Below are 21,361 nucleotides of genomic sequence, written 5' to 3' on the forward strand. Positions count from 1 at the left end.
AACCTTGAAGACCATCCAGTCCAACCATTAACCTCACACTGACAGTTCCCAACTACACCATATCCCTCAGCGCTATGTCGACCCGACTCTTAAACACCTCCAGGGATGGGGACTCCACCACTGCCCTGGGCAGCCCATACCAACGCCTAACAACACATTCTGGAAAGAAATACTTTCTGACATCTAGTCTAAACCTTCCCTGGCACAACTTGAAGCCATTCCCTTTTGTCCTATTGCTTGTTACTTGGTTAAAGAGACCCATCCCCAGCTCTCTGCACCCTCCTCTCAGGCAGCTGTAGAGGGCGATGAGGTCTCCCCTCAGCCTCCTCTGCTCCAGACTAAACACCCCCAGTTCCCTCAGCCGCTCCCCGTACGACCTGTGCTCCAGACCCTGCACCAGCTTCGTGGCCCTTCTCTGGACACGCTCGAGTCATTCAATGTCCTTTTTGTAGTGAGGGGCCCAAAACTGAACACAGGAATTGAGGTGCGGCCTCACCAGTGCCGAGTACAGGGGTCAGATCCCTTCCCTGTCCCTGCTGGCCACGCTATTGCTGACACAAGCCAGGATGCCATTGGCCTTCTTGGCCCCCTGGGCACACTGCTGGCTCCTGTTCAGCCGGCTGTCAATCAACACCCCCAGGTCCCTCTCTGACTGGCAGCTCTCCAGCCACTCCTCCCCAAGCCTGTAGCGCTGCTGGGGGTTGTTGTGGCCCAAGGGCAGCCCCTGGCATTTGCCCTTATTGAAACTCCTCCAGTTGGCCTCAGCCCATGGCTCCAGCCTGTCCAGGTCTCTCTGCAGAGCCTCCCTACCTTCGAGCAGATCAACACTCCCACCCAACTTGGTGTCATCTGCAAACTTACTGAGGGTGCATTTGACCTTCTCATCTAGATAATCCGTAAAGATGTTAAGATGAATATTAGACAAAAAGTCCCATTTCCCTTCTCCAAAGAATTCTGGCACATCCTCCCTACATGAATGATATGCAATAGGAATTTGAAAATGTAAAAGAAAAATATCTGAGGGGTCAGTGAGGTCAGGGTTCATTCTGTACTCAGAAAGATCCATTCAGACCAGCCATGCTATAAACTCTCCATTGTCTTCATGAAAACCAGAGCACAGTCTTATTGTTAAGCTCTTCAACATCCTGTTTGCCAAGTATGCAAGCTCCTCAGGGTTCCCACCACTGGTATACTCCACAGTATAACCACAGAATGTTTCAGATTCTGATACAACTAGTTTAAAACACAAGCACAAACACTTGGTGATAACTATGCCTCTGCTTCCAGAAAAACAAACAGCTCTTAATAGAGATTCTTCAGCCATCCTAAGAATGCAATACATCTTCATTAGCATCTCAATAACCAGAAATATGGTCAAAGATTTAAAGATTAACCAAAGAACACAAAAACCAACAGTGATGTATGCACCTGCATGTAAGACTCAGGAGAATTACAAATTTAACTAGCAAACCTTTACTGATAATATATATATATATATATATATATGATTCTATTCTGTCTTTTGCACAATTATGCTCTCATTTTTAATTACATAATATGATATATTTACTATTTTTCCTTCAGCAGACTGAAGATCAGCCTTTATTTACATGGTTCAGTACATATGGCTATTTTTGGAGTTGGATTTTGAGGCCTTTGATTTCTGGTTTTAATTCTAATAAAAATTAAATATAAGGACGAAGAGCCTCCCAGACATCCGATATGTTACATCTAGTAGTATGTTAAGTACCTTTAAACTGAATTTGAAGTTTACCTATCTTTTTGGGTTTTGTTAATGAAATACAGATTTAGACTCTAATGTTTCAGTCACAGTCTAAGGCATCAGATTTTAAACATGCCTGTCAAACTGAATATCACAGAAGTCTTCAGAGATGCATAAGTCATTTAATCACATTTGTGTTAAAATGTTACAAACTCCATCCAGAAATTTCTTTTCAATGTAAGAAAGACGGAAAATAAAACAAAGCACCATCCTGGTCTTGACAGGAAAGTGTGTCACTGAATAGTGACTATAACAATAACTCAGATATAGAGGGGTGTCATGTTCTGTTTATAAAGGGTAAGTATATCACAGTAGGTTCACTCTTGAAAGGCTTGAAAAACCTCTCATGATACTGTAATATAAGAACAAATCCAAAGAACTGTGCTCCTTGTCTTCTACTGCAGTTGATCTCTTAAACTCTCTCAATCATACCAATTTTTTGCCCTTATTTTAACAGTTTATTTGCCAGACCCTTCTACTGTTTGGCCCTCCACTGTCCAGGGCTATGAGCTCTTTGAATTTCGTCACCCATCTTTAATAGGGCTTTTTAGTTTTTGTAGGCTTCATCCCCAGCAATCATATTATTACAAAGAAACATAATTTTCCATAAAAATTATACAGCACAGAACAAAACATATTTCAGTCCTTGTCTATTTGAATTTAATTTTCAAAGTTAGCAAAACCTCTAATCAATCCTTCATGTGCTCTTAACATGAGAGTTTTGCTCCAGATGTGGCAGAAAATAACTGGAATCTCTATTTCCCTGCCATTCATGGCCCTTTAGAAATGGAGCTGTCCCCACTACTCCATCTCCTAATTTCTATCCACCTCCTTAAAAAGCAGCAATGACTGGCCATCACTACTCGATCCCTTCTTAAATTATTTAAATTATTAAATTATTTCCAAAATATGATTTTAGAAACAAATTGTGAAAACTTCATTGCAAAGCTCCTCCTTCACCCAAGGAAAAGAGAGTTTAGTCATTAAGGATGTTATCAAGCTGTATTGCTGTCAGATAACAAAATTTACATAAAAATATTATTGGTTGTTAGTTTTCTGAACTTGGTTTTGTGCTCGAAATAGGATAAGCTTTGCATACACTCTCACAGGACTTTTCAAGAAAAAAAGCCTATCTATTTTTCAAGGAATAACATTTTCTCATTTTTGCAACTAAAGATTATAATATCCAGAGAGAGGAAATGGCAATGCTTTTCTTTTGATACAATATTCAGATATTTAGTTTTCACAACATCTCTTGGTCTAATAACACCTAAAATAAACAGCTAATCCTTTAATTCATGTGAATGTTTGGTAGCATGTTAAATACTGTGAAAACCATTTCCTAATGAAACCTGTAAATTGATAATCCCAGTTCCACACTTTTGAAGCAAATTCTAAAACAATGGGAAAACATCTTCTTCTAAAAGTATGCCTTTGAAATGTCACCTTGCACAGCTGCTCAAAGTGCCTTCTACTGAAATGTGTAAGCTATTTTGTCATTGAGGTAAAACAAGGAAGAGTACCCATTTCAAATGTACACCTGAATATGTTACTCTGCACAAAATAAACTAATTGCTCCTGAGTTTAAGGGCAGTAATAATAACTTTTGCAACTGCACTGATGATCATGCTTTTGCATTTCTGTGCTAGACAGTTAAATTTATCAGTGCCTAATATATTTACTTAACACTGTTGGTGAGCTAAACAGTGTTTTGCAAAAGTGCATCTGAATTGGGAAGTCCAAAAAAGTTAATAATACACAGGTACTGTCTTCTCACATACGTTCAAGAAACATAGGTGATGAAAATATGTGTTCTTCTGAGGCACTAGATAACATTTTAAGGTCCAATTTCTTCCAATCCCAAGAATCAGACGGGCTGATTCAATATTTTTATTCAATATATTGATTCAATCAATAACTCAGAAGAAGGTTCTTGAATAAAAAGGTCCACACCTTTCCTTTCCTTTTATTATGAACAGATAAGAGACAGGTCATTCAATCTTCTAATTCCATTTTTGTAATGAAAGAGATTCAGAACCACTGCACGAGAATTGGGAATGAATCATAAGCACAAGGTAAGTAAACTCGTTCTTTCTACAGCATAATTTATTAATTTCTAATAGTGGTGCCTTAAAGAAGATGGAATTCATACCACACTACCAGTTTTCTTCTCTATCCATACTCAACATTTTTGCTCACGTAATTTAAGTGATTTGAGATTTGTTTAAAATGAAAACCACAGCAACATCTGCAAGAATATGTAAAGATAGTCTCTAACTCTGATTAGAACAAGAGTAGTATCAAAGGTAAAACTGAGTTCTGAAGGAGCCAGCCATAGTAGAGAAAGACAAAAATGTTTGACTAAATACCACCTAAGTTTAATGGAACAGTTAACTTACCTAAAAACTGCTTCAGATTTTAGAAACTAAATGGCATCCAAGTGGCTTCTCTAATTTGTTAGGATAATAGCAGATGAACAGGAAATTAATTAGAACTTTGACGCAATAATTGTAAAATTTAGAGTTTATAGTTGAATTTAATTAACTTAAATATGAGGAATTTCATTGCTGTTCTGACATACCACAACTGAAAAAGCATGGAAGTGTGAACAACAATGGCATTTTCAGAGCTAGGATGCCTTGAAATTAGACATTAGTTCTCTGCCAGTCATATAAAGTACATGAAAAATTCAATAAAATGTCAGATTAAATTTCAATATGAAAGATGAAACCACAGGTAATGCACAATATGAAGGAAAAGCCATAAACAATATATCTAAATTAGAGTTCCTTCAATGTTTTGACCTCTTGCTCTCGCTTGTTATCATAACCTTACATTTTACACTTTTTGGCATGAGATAATAGCTTCTGATCACTAACAACTCTATTTTGAATCAAAATATTTTTTAGTCAATGAAGCTAAGTTTGAAATTCCAGTGTATGACATTTAACATACTAAAATTATTCAGTTCTCAAATTATGTCCTCCACAGGGTGAAAAATAACTAGTTCTATCAGAATTTCTAGAATTTTTGTAGCAGTTTTCAAATGCAAAGATAAAAAAAAAATTATAGATTGTTTTCATGTGCTAGTTGGAACCTTAAAGGCTAATTGACAGATAATGGAGATGGGAAATAAGAACTGACATGACAGAAATCAAATCAGTTTAATCTTAAAGTATAGTACATGTGTTGTTACCTTTTAACACTTTTTTTAGTACCTAGTTTATAGGTAATAAAAATTACATAAGTATCTTAAACTTAAATTCTTACAGTTTGCCAATATTTAAATATATTGAGGGGAAAGAGGGTGAAAAGTATGTGAGGTGAGCTGTGATAAAATCTATAGAAAAAGTAAAATGAAAAAAATAACACAGAGAAAAGCAGTAGAAGAGACAGACCTGAGTTTCTTCTCCTTGATGATTCCGCTTCTTCTGTGATCACATCGTGTAATGTACAGACATAGACAAAGGAGATGGGCGTGAGAGGATGTATTCAGAAGGTTAAAACTGACACTGAGAGAAAGGGCCAAAAATTGGTTTAGAGAGAAGTCTGCAGAGCAGAGTTAGTAAATGGGGAAAAAAATAACAGAGACACCAGAAGGAAAAAGAAAGCTGAGGAAGAAGAGGTTAAACTACTGTTGTTGAAAAAGAACAGCAAAGACAGGGTTAGTATAAGAGCTGAGAAAATAATAGAAGTTATAACTGACAGCAAAGTCAATCCTTGCAATGAAGCTGAAGAAAAAGTTGGATAGTAAAAGGTACGTTAACTAGCATAAACACTTTTGTTCATGACTGTTCAACTTTTTGGAACGATATCTACTTGAACACAAGTATTATTTTTCTCTTTTAAGTATTGAACATTCAGTTTAACATCACCAATGGGAAGTCTCTCATTAGATTTTTCGATTATTAAACTGTTGTAATTTATGCTGAACCAAACTTCACATATCCAAAGGGGAAAACAGATTTTTTTCAAAAGGATATAAAAGCTCGGGAATTTCAGAATCCACATAACACACTCTGGAAAGGATTGTATTATTATAACACTCACCCAAAGGCAATATTTCAAGACCAAAACACAGAACGTGAGAAAAGATAATGTATAGCTATTAACTCTCATGGTCAATTCAGAAGATACTTTTTCAGAAACAAATGTTACTCTCATCTCACAGAAGTCTATGTTACTGAAAATGCATGCAAGTTAAATGCCAAAGGAACTAGCTCATTACTTACTTTATTACTTCACATTCAAAAACACTGCCACTTCAGACATGGAGAACATCTGAGGGACAGTGTCATTCTCAGTACTGAAAATCTATTTATACAAAAGAATGGTAGGAATCATCTTGAAAAATATTTACAAAGTACTGTGAAGCTATCATCACTAGCAAAACAAATGCATTCTTCCAAAAATCATCAGAAATTTAAAAAAAAAAAAAAAAAGAATCTCTCTCTCTCTAAGGCCTGACCTAGTTTCAACTTGCAGTTCGTTAATGAGTCACAAAACATCACTCATAATTCACTAACACTGCAGATGTTAGATTAAGAATTCCAGAAAAGTTCATACACCACAAAATATGCTATAATTTTACCACTTTTTACAGTCAATATGCAAAATTAGAATATACAATATAAATTAACAAAATTAAATGGAAGACAACCCTAAATTTTATTTCATAACCACTATGCTCTATAGTAAACTATTTTATTCTATAGCTGGCAGGTTATAACTTTCATCTACTATCAAATGCCAAGACTGTACCAAAATTTTGTTGTAAACACAAGCAGCTTTTAACATGTATATTTAGAATGCATTTTTAGGCAATTAAATTTGCTTACAACATGAACACATATAAGTGTTATATATGAGACGTAACATGAAAGCATAGCAGCTGCCAGTTTTGACAAAGGATGCTATGCATTCACATGTTAAAAAGAAGTACTGGTGTATAAATATTTTTTTATCTGGGTGTGTACAATGAATCGATAGGACAAAATACAAATAAGCAAATACAAAGATCTACTTCCCCCTGGTCTATTACAGCTTGTATTAATATACTGTAGTTATAATTCCTATAACTGTTAAATAAATATTTCATTATTATCACCACCAAAACCCAGCAAAAGTACTTAAAATTTTTTGAAAATATTTTCTATTACATATCTATAGCCCTGAAGCAAGCACTCCTACTATGTCAAAATCAGTTATTAGAAAGTCTCTATCATGACCCCCTTATACTTCATTTATTACTTTTGATAGCCATAAGAACGCATAGCTTTAAGACATATACTGCATTAAGATAAATTCTTCTAAAGAAATTTTCAAAAGATGGAACCACGTTATTTCCAAACTAGGAATATGCTTGGTATGGTAATGCAAGTCATTCTAGTAGTGTCAGTGAGGCTTAGCATGGACATGACAGAATACCAGAGAAGCTCCCTTTAAAGATTTTAGAACCAAATGACCAGTATTTGGCTGCATTTCAGTCAGATGTACCAATACTTCTTAAAAATTGCATTTTTAAAAAAGTCCTCATGCAAAGTATTTGTAATGAAAAAAATATTTGCGTATCAGTGGCAAACAAAATAACTTTTCATTACAAATATTCTTCAGTGTTATTTTTTTACTGATCAAATATATTAGAAGAATAATTCTAATAGAAGCCAGAGAGGAAAATAAAATATAATAGGTATCTTCTCACTGTGGATACCTGTTCAGCTGATATTTAATCTCTTGAGATAAATGGCATATAATATTTTTGTAATAATTGTTGCACATATTAATGAATTAGTAGAAATTGTTTCATGGCAATGCACCAAGTTCTTTCAGTTGACGATAAGAAGGAAGTACTAACAGAATGATTAATTTAGACACAATAGCACTTATGTGAATCAACCTCCTCCTGATTAAGAAGCCATGCCGTAAGTCCCAATCAATAGACTGAAAATTCTGTGGTTCTGTAGCTTGCAATCCACTAAAATAGATCTTTGTTGGTAGAAATACATTCAAATCTGAGAACAAAATCATGGAATAAAATTCTATTAAATTTACATCATGTCAATAGGCACTGTTCATTTGCATAGTTATTGCTTTGTTGTGGAACTAGCATTTATTTGGATCAATTGTTCATCTTGATGTATGAAAGTGGTATCTATAAGGATATTATACACAGATTTAGAAACAAATGAGACTCCCAATGAATAAACTTATATAGTAAATGAAAACGAGGTATTGTATTACAAGGCCGATTAAAACAAAATAAGTACCATCTATTTTATCACGCTTTAATACAGAACTTTCCATTGTAAGTACTGTCACTTATTAAAGAGAAGCTTTTAGGAACTTAGTGTTCAAAGAAAACGTGCTTGAAACCTTACACAGCAAACATGCCCATCTAAAATACTGAAAGCAGCATAGGACAAAAGGATATAAGTTAATTACTCTCTTTTTTCTTTTTTCTTTTTTTTTTTTTTTCCCTCAAGGCTTTTCTTAATTTCAGTTTTCTCCTTAAAAACAAAGGTCTTTCATGGCATACATGGTCTTAGAAATTTCTGTGACTCAGATTTGGAAAGCCCCATTTCTGGACACTCCACAAAACAAGATGTGTGAAGCACAGACAAATGGACATAATCTTAAAACAGAAGGAGACTAAGATAGAAAAGTTCCCTGGAGTCTGTATGTTCCATAGATATGTCATTAGTCTGGATGTGATTAGACCTGAAGAATGCCATAATGAATCTAACTCTCAGAAAATGTGTTCTCTGACACCATTCAAACTCTGGAATGCTAAGGATACAGATAAAAGAAAAAGAGTAGATAGCAGAATAGTTAAGAGCAGAAATATATGTTAAAAGATTTAGAGTGAAAACCTATTTGACTACATTGAGGTGTAAATAAAAGGTTTTCCTTGATCTTCTTTAATAGCGTTGAGCCACATTTTCCAGTTACCCTTCCCTTAGATACAGAGCCTACTCCACACTTCTGTTTTTGGGTTTGTTTTTTTTTTTAATGAGGTAATTCACTACTAGTTAAAGATGAGTTCTTTATCTTAACGTGTAAATGCATACACACAAAATCACAGCTGTATACTGGATAGATGCTGATATTTTTCCTCAAAAATATAAGCAGAGGTATAACTAGGATAAAGAAAATACAGGGAAGACAGAAGCAATACATTTAATTTTGCAATTACATAATATAATATATATAATATACACTAGGTAAAACCAGTAAGAATATAAAAAATGTGGGTTATTTCTACCCAAATGTAATGATAATAGAGAAGGTAGAAAACAACATACAAAAAGAAATCTTAAATATTCTCAGTAGCATGAACTCTATAAATCAAACAAAGCCATGTAGAGTGCATTACTTTTTCATAAGTCTCAAGAGATAAGCTAAATGAGGAGTGCAGAGAGAGAGCTTTTATGATTTTGTTTCTCTGAGTAAAGTTCACATTGTAAGGGGAAACAGACAAAACAGTAACAAATCCAAATACAAAAGCACTAGCTACACATTGGATTTGAAATATCATAAATCCTGAAAATAAACCTCACTAATTAGTTAGGTGATTTAGGCAGCCAAACATCAATACTACTTCAGAAAAGATACCAAACAGCATAGATACATCCTCTACTGTCAATAAAGGATAGATGAGCTATCCTACATCAGATATGTCCCTATTCTAAATCTATCCTCATCCTACTGATGTCAAGAAGTTTCATCACCTACAGAATCAGGCTGTCCAGGAGATCACATAGCTAAGACTGCAGGGATAGTTTTCAAAACACAGAAAAGCAGTAAAAGGATATATACAAAAAGGTGTGTGGTTTGTTAGATTTTTTCAGGCAACATCACTATTTGTGATCAACCGTAAATTACAATTATACCTCGAATTAATGCAATTTGGCTAGGACACTGAAGTGCAATGCTTGACTACATCTCTGCCTACTCACACTGGGACTGCAATTCCCAACCACAGAGTCCCCTCTTCTCTCTTGAATCAAATTATTTGTTACTTTGGTGCAGACTAGGCATGTTGTCTTTCAAAGTGGTATAGAAAAAAAAAATGAAAGAAAAATTTAAAATAAGCAAATACATGAGAGCTATTTCTGTTTTAAATACATCATTTATTTATTTCAAGAGTCCTTGGAAAGTGGGCAAACAGTCATTTCTTTCAAAAAACCAGTCATGACATATTCAACCTACACTACTTCTCACTTGTCATAGGTTAAAAGATCCTCATAGATTCAACATGCAGCTCTTTTTGTAAATTTTATCCACCTCACTGATTTTCAGATTCCACAGCATTCTCAAAAGATCCTTTTCTGTACCTTCTTCCTGAGGCTTTCCACAGCACACTGAAACTTGCATCAGGGCCATGAACTTTTTCTTCTTCCCTTTCTCAATCCATTTCTTTTGAAAACTGTTCTACTGCTCAGTCACTTCTCCTCTTCAGCAATTATGAACAAGTCCATGACTCCATTCTGCTCCTCTCCTTTTCACAAGCTGGTAGTTTTATACCAGCTGCTTTCTTTAACCATAATTTTTGATTTATCTAATGCTCATTATGTCCTTTATATGAAGTATTATTATGTTCTCCTGTGTGTTCGTGTGTGTCCTGTCATTACTTTGCCTTTTCCAGACTCATTCCTTCCCCACTTCTGAACCTATCTCCCTTTTTATAATTTTCAACCTAACATACTTTCAATTCTGAATACAAACTTCTTTTAAAATAACCACCACTTTTTTTTTTTTTAATTATTTTTGGCTACTATTTTAATACGTCAGCTGATTCCATGCAAATAGATAAACTACAAATTATAGTCATGTTAAAATAATTTCTGAAAGGCTTTGTCTATGTACTGTCAAGGAATACTTCCACCCAGGACAGAGACATAAATGTTCCACGCATAAAGCAAGCCAAGATTCCCTTCAAACTGAAAACCAGTCTATATATTTAGACTTGCCATTTGTAAGCATGCATTACCTTTGTATGTTTAACCTACCATTATGATTCCTCTAGAATTTTACAGAACCACAGAATTGTCTAGGTTGGAAAAGACCTTGAAGATCATCCAGTCCAACCATTGACCTAACACTGACAGTTCCCAACTACACCATATCCCTCAGCGCTATGTCAGCCCGACTCTTAAACACCTCCAGGGATGGGGACTCCACCACCTCCCTGGGCAGCCCATTCCAACCCCTAACAACACATTCTGGAAAGAAATACTTTCTGACATCTAGTCTAAACCTTCTTCCCTGGCGCAACTTGAGGCCATTCCCTCTTGTCCTATCGCTTGTTACTTGGTTAAAGAGGCTCATCCCCAGCTCTCTGCACCCTCCTTTCAGGCAGCTGTAGAGGGCGATGAGGTCCCCCCTCAGCCTCCTCTTCTCCAGACTAAACACCCCCAGTTCCCTCAGCCCCTGTGCTCCATAGCCTTCACCAGCTCCGTTGCCCTTCTCTGGACACGCTCGAGTCATTCAATGTCCTTTTTGTAGTGAGGGGCCCAAAACTGAACACAGGAATCGAGGTGCGGCCTCACCAGTGCCGAGTACAGGGGTCAGATCCCTTCCCTGTCCCTGCTGGCCACGCTATTGCTGACACAAGCCAGGATGCCATTGGCCTTCTTGGCCCCCTGGGCACACTGCTGGCTCCTGTTCAGCCGGCTGTCAATCAACCCCCCCAGGTCCCTCTCTGACTGGCAGCTCTCCAGCCACTCCTCCCCAAGCCTGTAGTGCTGCTGGGGTTGTTGCAGCCAAAGTGCAGAACCCTCTAGTACTTTATTAAAGAAATACAGCCTTCCTCCAAATAATTACAAGGGCATTCCATTTTTACTTCATTCCATTCTGAGACATATAAATCCATTTCAACTATTCTGTCTCCTCTTGGTCAATTTCTCATGGTTCTGTTCTTCAGCTGTCGCTTAGATGTTAAAAGTGTCTGTGGCAAAGGTTGGATATTTGATGACACTGCAACCTTCTCAACAGGCAATGATAATGAACCATTACAGGATGGTTTCCAGATAATAACCATCAAACCTACCGCTTCCAAGTAGGAAAAACTATAGTGGTTCCTTTGCTATTTCATGAAGGTAGTTTCTGCATTACCTGTATCATCTCTGGATGAAGACACAGTTTGCTAGACTGCATTCACTTCCAAAACTTTGGATAGTGAGGCTGAACCCTTCAAAAACAGTTGACAGAAAACAGTAATTAGTATCACTGTCTTGGTACCCTAAATTATGTGCTTTCTCCCTTTAAATAACCCTGATGTGTTCAAGAGAGACTAGTGATGATTCTAGATGAAAATAATGGCTTTTTAAGAAAAACAGTAACTTGGCTAACCTTGGCTCTACCAGTACAGGTAACAGTGCCTACCCACAGACTACTTCTTTTCTAACTTCTCTTAAGGCCTCACATATAAAAATCCAAAACCATGTGAAAATATATGAAAAGGCAATCAAAACAGGGCAACAGCAATATGAGATTTCTGTATTCCTCTTTGCTTTCCTGTGCAGACTGCCAACTACAGCCAGGGACTAAGCTGTATTAGTATCACCTGGCTGTTTTCTGTGAAACAGAACATTTAAAGCATTCTCAGATGAAAGAAAGCACAGTCCTGCACAGAGGGTAAATCCCATATTGGAAAGCTTCAAGGAATTTGAAGGTTTCTTAGGTAGATTCCATCCAGCTACATCATTGGTAGGTCATGGTCACATATACAATATATCTCAACATCCAGGGGTGACTACAGCATTATGGCATCTCCTTCCAGATGTCCTTGCTCCTGTCTTCAAATGAAGTGAGTGTTTGTAATGCTATAGGGACGTCTATAGGGGACAGTGGTGTGCCACGCATAGCAGATAATGCAAATCCTGGAAGCTGCATTGATCTGCTGCACTGGTACTCCTCTGCTTCTGCCACTTTGGTACACAGGCCTTTTTGACAGAGAATCAGTTTGGAAAAGCATCCTAGGAATATAGGTATTCACTATTTGGTGTCCATTACGGCGTGTTCAGAACCACCTCAGAAGTTTCTGTCTCACATACCACTGTCCCATGTGAACATACAATGCAAGATATTACTGATAATGTAAATCAGAGCAGAATTTATACTCTTATCAGGCATCACCCCTCACAGAAATACCTAAGACTGTACAGCACAGAACACAACTTTTACACAACATTGTATTTATTCTAGACTTTGGTAATCACGACTTGCTTTCCAAACCAATTCTGTGTATTCCCTGCAGCACTGGAGGTCGGCAGTACTGTTCCAGATGGAAAAACAGATTAAAATCATACAAATATTGTCTTAATATACAAAAGAGTTCAAAAGTGACAACTTTTTAATGCCCATATTTGTTTCTGATTTCTAGTCTTCTGTTTCTTTCATCTTAGAAATACAAGATTTCACATTTTCCACAATCCAGAATGCCCTAAGATCAACAATCTAACACAATATGAATCCCATTTCTAAAAACTGGGAAAGGTGGATCTAAACAAGTATTGTTAATAACTATGAATGTGCCATCTGCCTAGACCACAGTTCCAAGCCCACCTCAGCTGGGATATGGATATTTTTAAGTAGTAGTATGGATGTTCTTAAGTAGCTACTATGTAAGGAGAAAGTCTGGACAGAGGCATTATTCTGTAGAACTTGCCCTGGAAATGTATGAGTGAAGATCTGTAGACACTGTATTTTGAATCTGCCATGCAACAGTTAAATCACTCAACTGGAAAAGATACAGTACATTCTGATCCTGACTTACATGAAGTACTTGTTTTATGCTGTAACTTTGATGCACTAAGTCAGGGAAGAGAAAATGCAGCTGCAGGTCTGGCCTTTTGCTGCTGGGTTCTCTAATTCCTAGGTTACAAAATCAATCCAGATTTTGCTGCTTTTCTTCAGTTCTGAGTCTTGCACTTTCACCTGTACAATATTTGAGCTTCAACAAACAACTTGGAAATGATCAGCATGTAGGTGGGCCTAAAAATGAGATTCAGGAGGTGGCACAACTGGCCAATCTTGTAAACTTTAACTTGTGTGACTGGGAAAAGTCTTGTTATTAGAGTGAGACAACTAATATGGCCAATAGAGAGAGATTTGCAGCCCAAAATTGAACTTAAGTATTCTTGGAACTGAAAAATTCCTGTTCACTTGAGTAGACGTGGATCAACATTTAAATACAGGACGAAACCCACAATCTAAATATTTCCCTTCCCATTCCCTTTTCCGTTCCTTTTCCTTTCCCTTTTCCGCTCCTTTTTTCTTTTCTTCTCTTTTCTTTTTTTCTACTCTACTCTTACAGTGTACTTGTCACCATAATATCACTGTGCCTTTTGCAAGTGCATAAACTAATGTGATCAGGACCTTTTATTGTCTGATTCAGAGGAGAGAACAATACTATTATTATCATAAGCATTATCATCATGATTATTACTAGGTGTACTTTTTATTGTCATGCATTTGCAGGAATGAAGATAGAGTCAAACAATTGCATTTTATGTTTGGGGTGGAAGAAATTTTGTGATAGTTTTTAGTTTCAGAAGAAATCCATTCATGTACAGGTCAGAGGAAGGAAGAGTTCTCTTATATTTGAGAACTCCAGACATATGGAGATATAAAATGCAGCTTATATAAAAAATTACATCAGAACTGGTTCTGCCATGTGTCACGGTGCAAGAAGGTTTCAGATTCAAGTATTTTAGAAGACTTTCCCACCATACATGCATTAGATACCTTGGTTTGGTCAACTAAATAAGAATCAGCATAACTCACACTTGGATTCCTGAGGTTTGCACACATAGATAAATCGTAACAATATTCAAAACTAAAAAGCAGACTATATCTAATATTGTGCCAGAACACTCTTCTAATGTAAGTGCATTCTAACACAATTGTTTACAAAAGCAGATCTATTTTGGCTATTCTAAGACAGAACTATGTAATCTAAATGGTCTCTACATACTAAAAATTTCACACCAAAGTGAAAAAAAATAAGGTACATCAAGCACACACGCATTACAAAAGCATGAAATGTGTTTTTATAGTCTCATGCTTTCATGTGGTTTTCCAAACCCTGACAAACCTGGCTCAGAATGGTGTTTCTTTTTCGGCAATGGTTTGTCATCAGTTATTGTACCATTCACCTTTTTCTGCTGGTCCTCCCATGTAACTTCTAGCATAAACCAAGAAAAAAAATCAGAAATATTATGTAACTTATAATGTAAGACACCTAATATCATTTGGGACAACTTGATCTAAGTAAATGTACTATCATTAACATGTCAAAAATTTAGATTAGTTCTTTAATTTAGAGGCCTGTGGTAGAGAAAATTAGTAAACATCTTAAACACAGAACATACTATACAAAAGTTAGTATCTATGTAATTTGTCAAATATTCTACTCTCTTTGGTATTTAACAACTGGAATAAAAAATCAGGAGGTTATTTACACAATAACTTCTTCCATTTTTAAAAACTAGTACTCTATGTTTTATAGCTTCTTACAATGTATTTGTGTTTCTGTAAATTAAAAGGAAGTTAAAAATATTTTGGTAAAAAAGTCTTTGCAAAGCTATAATTCAAAAAAACACACAAACAAAGCAAAATTGAACCAGCAATCATGTATGTTTAGTTTAAATTGACAAAGTATTGTTAAGCCAAAACTAGGTTGGATTTACTTTCTAAATCTGGGATTTAATTTAAATTCAATTTTTATTTTAGGCAGATAAAGTTACTCAGTAAAAACTCTCTTGCTAATTATGGATCCTATACTCTGAAACTGGCATTTCTGACCTAAGCATTCAGAAAACAGCTATGAATAGAGCACACATACTCTCCTACAGAGACTCCACTCTCTAGATTTGCAAGACTTTCTGAGGTTGTCAGGTATTTTTGGTTTACACATTAATTCTCCATCTTCTGACACTTAAACTGTGTGGTTAGCATAATAGTATAGGTTTTAAACCTTTTGGTATCTCTTGCCAAAACCAAATCTAGACCAATTAACTAGACAGATTCAATACTGTGAACTCCATTTTTGCTTTAGACTGTTAAAAATCTGCGTATTTTGCTGTTCTTACAAAGCACGAAGTTCCTCACAGCTATTGCCCACAGATATAATCATTTCTATGGTCACAGAAATAGCCGGGGATGGAGAAGAATACGATAGATATAGAACACATTTTCAATCTTATAGATTCAAAATAAATTGACATAAACTGTTACTAGCCTATGACTTTTTTTTTTTTTCTTTTTAAATGAGACTGATGGTTATCTTGTATTCAAAATGTAAACATGTAAAAGTATTATCTGTAGACATCCTGCAGCCTTCTAATCTGTGGCTGTTGTTGTTCTATGACAGGCTGCTGTCCTATAAAAGGTGGCTTTGATTTTTGAAAATTATGAAGTTGTAGGTTTCAAGTAATACATCAATTAAATTGTCAATATAATGATTTCATGACACCACAGACACGCATGCTGAAACAGAAATGGTCAACTTTTAAGTACCAAGTACTAAATAAGAAATTTAGCAATGAGAAATAAGTAATAAGAAATAAGAAAAAGAAATAAAATCTTATTATGTCTCTTCCTAACAAAAATGTGATTCTTTTTCTCTATGAAAATACACATTTAGCAATAAAATCTTTACTGATGCTATCTATGCTTCCTTTTTCTTGGATGAGTCCAGAAGTGTCTTTTTAACTAACACACAAAATAATTTAATGACCTTAGTAAAACTATCTCTGAATTTAAGGAATAGACACTGCTAGGAAAAAACAACATTAGACAATCATTTAGGTCAAACAGTAGAAATACTTCGAAGAATATGAAATAATACGGCAGTTTTAGAAGACAGAGCCAACTTGGTCAGAGCTGTTTCTGAGAACTCCTGATTCAGTTCTGAACCTAAAAACTGTAGCTGCTCAGTCACCAGAATAATTTTTCATACCAAAGTGCCCTGCCAAAAGAAAGGCTTTCCTAAGTCCTGATAATTTTTTGACAGGTAAGTATCTAGAAAATACTTAAGCCACTTGGGAGCACTCTACAAGTGCTTCTATAACAACACTTGAATTGACAAGCATGATCAAATAAATATCAAATAAAAATCTAACTTTTTGAATAAATATTTTTGCCACGTGTTAACTTGAAAAAAGAAGAACAAAAAACCTATTATAAAAAGCAAGACAGGCTACTTTTTAATGTTTATACTAAAAGTAATAGTATGACCAGGTAAACACTTTCAGAAAAGGTTCCAATGACCATCCTTCTATAGCTGTAGTTATTTTTACACCATGTTAGCATTAAATTCAAATGGCTGCTTAATTTTATCAGTAGCTAAGTATAACTCTTAAATTGAGTATACACAGATTGGAGGCACTCCAGATCAGGTGAAAAGCTCCATTGACTTCTAGAACATTGTAAGAGTTTGGCTAGTAAGGGTTATTATTTCAAGTGAGAAATAAAAATAGATATATCCATTAGATATACTCCAACATTTAACCTTTTCTTCACTCTTTTCTACTTCCACTTCCATCTCTATGCTCTTCAAAGCTAAGAAAATATGTTGTTAAATGAGAGCTTTCTGTTTGGGAACAGAACTAGTAAGTAAGGAGAATCAGTTTTGTCTTATGTATAGAGAAAGCTGTAAAAATATTTTATATTTATACAAAAAGATCTTATATAGATTATATAAAATATGAGATTTTTGAATCAGAATATTTTGAATCAGAATATTTTTGTTATCTAATGCACCTTTGGGGCTAGAAGGATTTGACCGGTGCACTGATCCAGACTATTCCCATCAACATGAAAGGTACAATCTTTAGATGTTTTATTAGATGCAGTTGTTGCATCTATCCCCCTGGGCACTGCTCACCACACTGAGTTATGTAGTTGGGCCCTCCCCACTGCACGTCAGGATGACATTTGGTTGTGTGCCTTTCCCTCCTGAGAATGATACTTGTGCTGCCTGCGAGAGGGGGGTGGTGCACTCCTGTACATCTAGCGTTAAGTACAACCTCAGCATTTCTTACATTTTTGTTTAGAATATTCAATATGAAAAATAGTAAAAATATTGAAAGAATATATGATAATAATAGTTGCATATCTCCAGCTTTTCTGTATTTCTAAACTTGCCAATTTAGCACCAGGAATGTTGCAGTTGAACTAGAATGATGCAGCAAACTGCAGAAGTACAAGATGATGCAGCAAAATACCAGATGCTAACGATGGGGTTTCCTTATGCAAATACTACCTCCCCTCCTTTCTTTTCTCCACACTACAGGGAAACAGTAACAGCCCTTTTCACAATCACCCTTTGCCTGAAACATTTTTATATACTTTCTCTTTTACTTGAATGTCTTTTTTCATTAAATCCACTCAGCTTTTATATTTTCAGCACCTAAAATTTCTGTGAACCAATTTTTATCAGTACATTTCTAGTTTTAGACTTTTAATTAGGTTATCATAAGGTCTTAACTTTTTCATTAGGACATACTTAATTTAGTCATCATTTCCTGAAAATGAAAAATCCTCAGAACTTCTATTTTTAATTTTATAAGATGAATGCTCAGGAGGGAATTATGTACTTAATAATGTATAGTGACAACTACTGTAAAAATGAGTCAAAAGTGGATTTGGCTAGTGCTTCTTAAACACAACGCTGCACAGTAACAAGCCATTAGAACAGTGTGATAAAAATGTCAAAAGCTCGGTAACTCTGGTTTGAACCAGACACTTGAGATCTTTAACTTATGCATTAAGAATACAAGAAGAAGAATTAGAGACACAGAAAAGGCTAAATTCATGTTATACAAGTTTTAATTTACAAAACAGAGTCCCTAAGAAAATAAAATTTAAAAAGCCATCAGTCTCAAGAGTTCACACAGAGAGAAATATTCTCAGTTGTGTCAAACCTCTACTAGTGGAAAGCAAATGGCTTCAAGTCATGATACACGAATTGTCCGAGACATACTACATTATATCTGGAATGAATCCAGTCCCACCTTGCACCACCAGCATGCTGCTAATGGCATCAAGGCCAGCTCCAAGTGACACAAAGCTAGCACTGAAGGCTTTATGTCAGACTGCTGCTGCTCCTACATTGAAGAAACCTCCAGATGCCTCAGTAAAACAGCCCTGATGTTCCCCTACCCTGCTGTAACAGGAACGAGACTCGTCCAATATCTTAAAACAAACACCACACATAGTCTTTCTGACAAATTTAGAGTGAGACCTCCTGTCTCTCCAGGTAACATTCTACAGAAAATCTCAGGACACCATTTTTTAGCTCCCTCTTTTGACACAGTGACAGCTGATTTACATTTTCTCCTCCATACACTGGAAGATTATTTTAAAGAATGATTCTATAAACTAGAGCTCAAGGCATTCATCTGAGACATGCTTGCTCCATGAAGTGAAATGGGTCTTGCATCTTAGAGCATTGTCCTAAATGCTGGTAAAGTGTGGAAAGTCTAAAGGCAGGGACAGCACCTCTCCCTTGTGCCTTTTATGAGCAAGACAAACTCTGCATGCACACGCGCACCACACCCAACCCCCTCTTCACGTGAAAGTAGTTTCCAAATTTGTGCCAAATCAACAAATGAATGCCAGGATACGTTAATAACATTTTAAAATTAATAAAGTTTTGTTCATAAATGGCTATGCAAGCATCACTTATACCATGGTTTTAACTAATAGAGCATTCCAATAAAAATTCTGGCATATCTTATTTATCTATCATTTTGATTTCATCTTCCTTACTGACAACACATTCTGAAAAAAAAAAAACCAAAAAACAAACCAAAACAAACAACCCTGGGTTTCATTCCCTGGGGCTGCAGTGGGAATACATTAGAAGAATTTTAATGGAAATCATTAGGTAGACAACAAAAAATATTGCCACATATCTGCATTTAATATTATCATTATTAGCATAACAAAAATGATAGTGAACTGTAGGTTATTCCTTTACTCCAGAAATGTTTTCTTCAAATTTACTTCAAGGCTACATTCATTAGTTGTAGCTGTAAATCACTTAACAAGCCTAGTCCAGCAGCAGTCTCTTCTCATCATATTCCCTAGCTGCAAGTCCATAAATTCTGTTTTAAGCTTACTTTTAAAATGCTTTACTAGTGGATACCACTATATGGGGAATAAACTGATTTGAATATTCTATTGCTTATTTTAAAGAAAAATTGTAGATGTACTCAAGCAAGGTCACAGAGAGTGTTGCAATATCGCTTAGTATAGTCGCAACCTACTTTTAGCTAAAAATGAAAGTATCATGTTGCTCCTTTTATAAATATGAGTTGTAAAACATGAAGAAACACCATAAAAACTTAAATGCACCAGATTAGTCAGAAGAAAAATACAGTCAGTTAATGGTACATTAAATAGCTGTATGTCAATATTTAGTAAAGTATATTTAAATATCACAAAGTAATTCTATTATTTTTAAGCCACTATCAAGGTTTTTTTCCAGGACTGTTTGCAGTAGGGGGAGGATTTTTTTGTTTGTTTCATATCATTTTCTATGTTTTTAAAATACGGCAGTTTTGCTCCCTCTTCTGGTTATATGCCTGAAACCTGTCAGAAATGAATGTGGTACAGCTGGCCTGCTGGCCTATTATCAATAGAGGCATTTAAAGTATATTGTAAGAATAGCTCTACTGAGTCACCTGTTTGGATAAGCACTGCAGGTTTCTGTTGGCAGGACTAATTTAAGGTAGGAGAACGGGTTTAGAGAGCCTATGAGGGAGATGAAGACACCATGTAAAGACACCACTGATGCTTCTGTAGTTTCCTGAGGCACAAGTCATAGAAGACGGGGGATCAAGTATTCTGCATAAGCACTACTACACACTTGTTCTGCTCATATTCCTTTCCCCCAGCATCCACCTCTAGTCTGCTGAGGACCAGATACTGGGGCTAGATGGATTTTTAGTCAGACATGGTATGGCTATCCTCATACTGATATGAAAGGTCAACACAAAGAAAGTCAAAATATCTCCAGAGTCTAATGATTAATGAAGTTAAATAAGGCAAATTACAAGTAATGGCCAACATAAATATGGAGCTAAATGCAAGTTTCTGCTCTGCACCTCTCTCCCAGTCTGCTCAGTTTGCATTCCCATTTGCTGCATGTCGGTGACCACTCTGTCCACACAAGGAAATGTGAACAGCCTAGCAATCCACCCTGCAGAATGCAAGGTTTAGCTTGGTATAGGAGGTTTTTTTCGAGGATGTTTTTATTCTTTACTGAATAAGGTGAAATCTTACAGCAAGTCTTCGAATATTTTCTATGCAGAAAGGTAATATATACTTACATTAACATGCATCTCTCTCTCTCTCTCTCTCCCACACACACACACAGAGAAAAGCTCTGCAAGCAATCACAGGTGTTCTACATTTTTTTCAGTGCAGTTAAGATTGAAGTTTATGGCACAATTCTAAAATGTTAAAAAATTGTTCAGTTCAAAAAATGATTCTGAAATAAGCCAGTAGTTTTAAGCACTAATACCAGCCAATAAAGAAAATACAATAAATGGCTTACAGAAAGCAGAA

At 35.8% G+C, this 21,361-nt stretch overlaps 1 protein-coding gene across 50 annotated transcripts in view; it reads right to left on the reverse strand.

Annotated features, from left to right (window-relative positions):
- RIMS2 (regulating synaptic membrane exocytosis 2) overlaps nucleotides 1-21,361 on the reverse strand; it is a 489,731-nt gene that overhangs the window by 104,309 nt on the left and 364,061 nt on the right. For 26 of the 50 annotated variants that reach the window (XM_074898586.1, XM_074898573.1, XM_074898564.1 and 23 more), the window contains 2 exons: nucleotides 14,880-14,969; nucleotides 5,182-5,214 (listed from right to left, as the gene is read on the reverse strand). The exons of 7 other annotated variants lie outside the window; for them this stretch is intronic. In XM_074898586.1, the coding sequence (XP_074754687.1) occupies nucleotides 5,182-5,214; nucleotides 14,880-14,969 (123 nt within the window). The remainder of the gene's footprint in view (nucleotides 1-5,181; nucleotides 5,215-14,879; nucleotides 14,970-21,361) is intronic. 17 more of the 50 variants (XM_074898600.1, XM_074898596.1, XM_074898599.1 and 14 more) reach the window with 3 other exon arrangements.

This window comes from Athene noctua, chromosome 2, assembly GCF_965140245.1.
Source record: "Athene noctua chromosome 2, bAthNoc1.hap1.1, whole genome shotgun sequence".
NCBI classification, from domain to species: domain Eukaryota; kingdom Metazoa; phylum Chordata; class Aves; order Strigiformes; family Strigidae; genus Athene; species Athene noctua.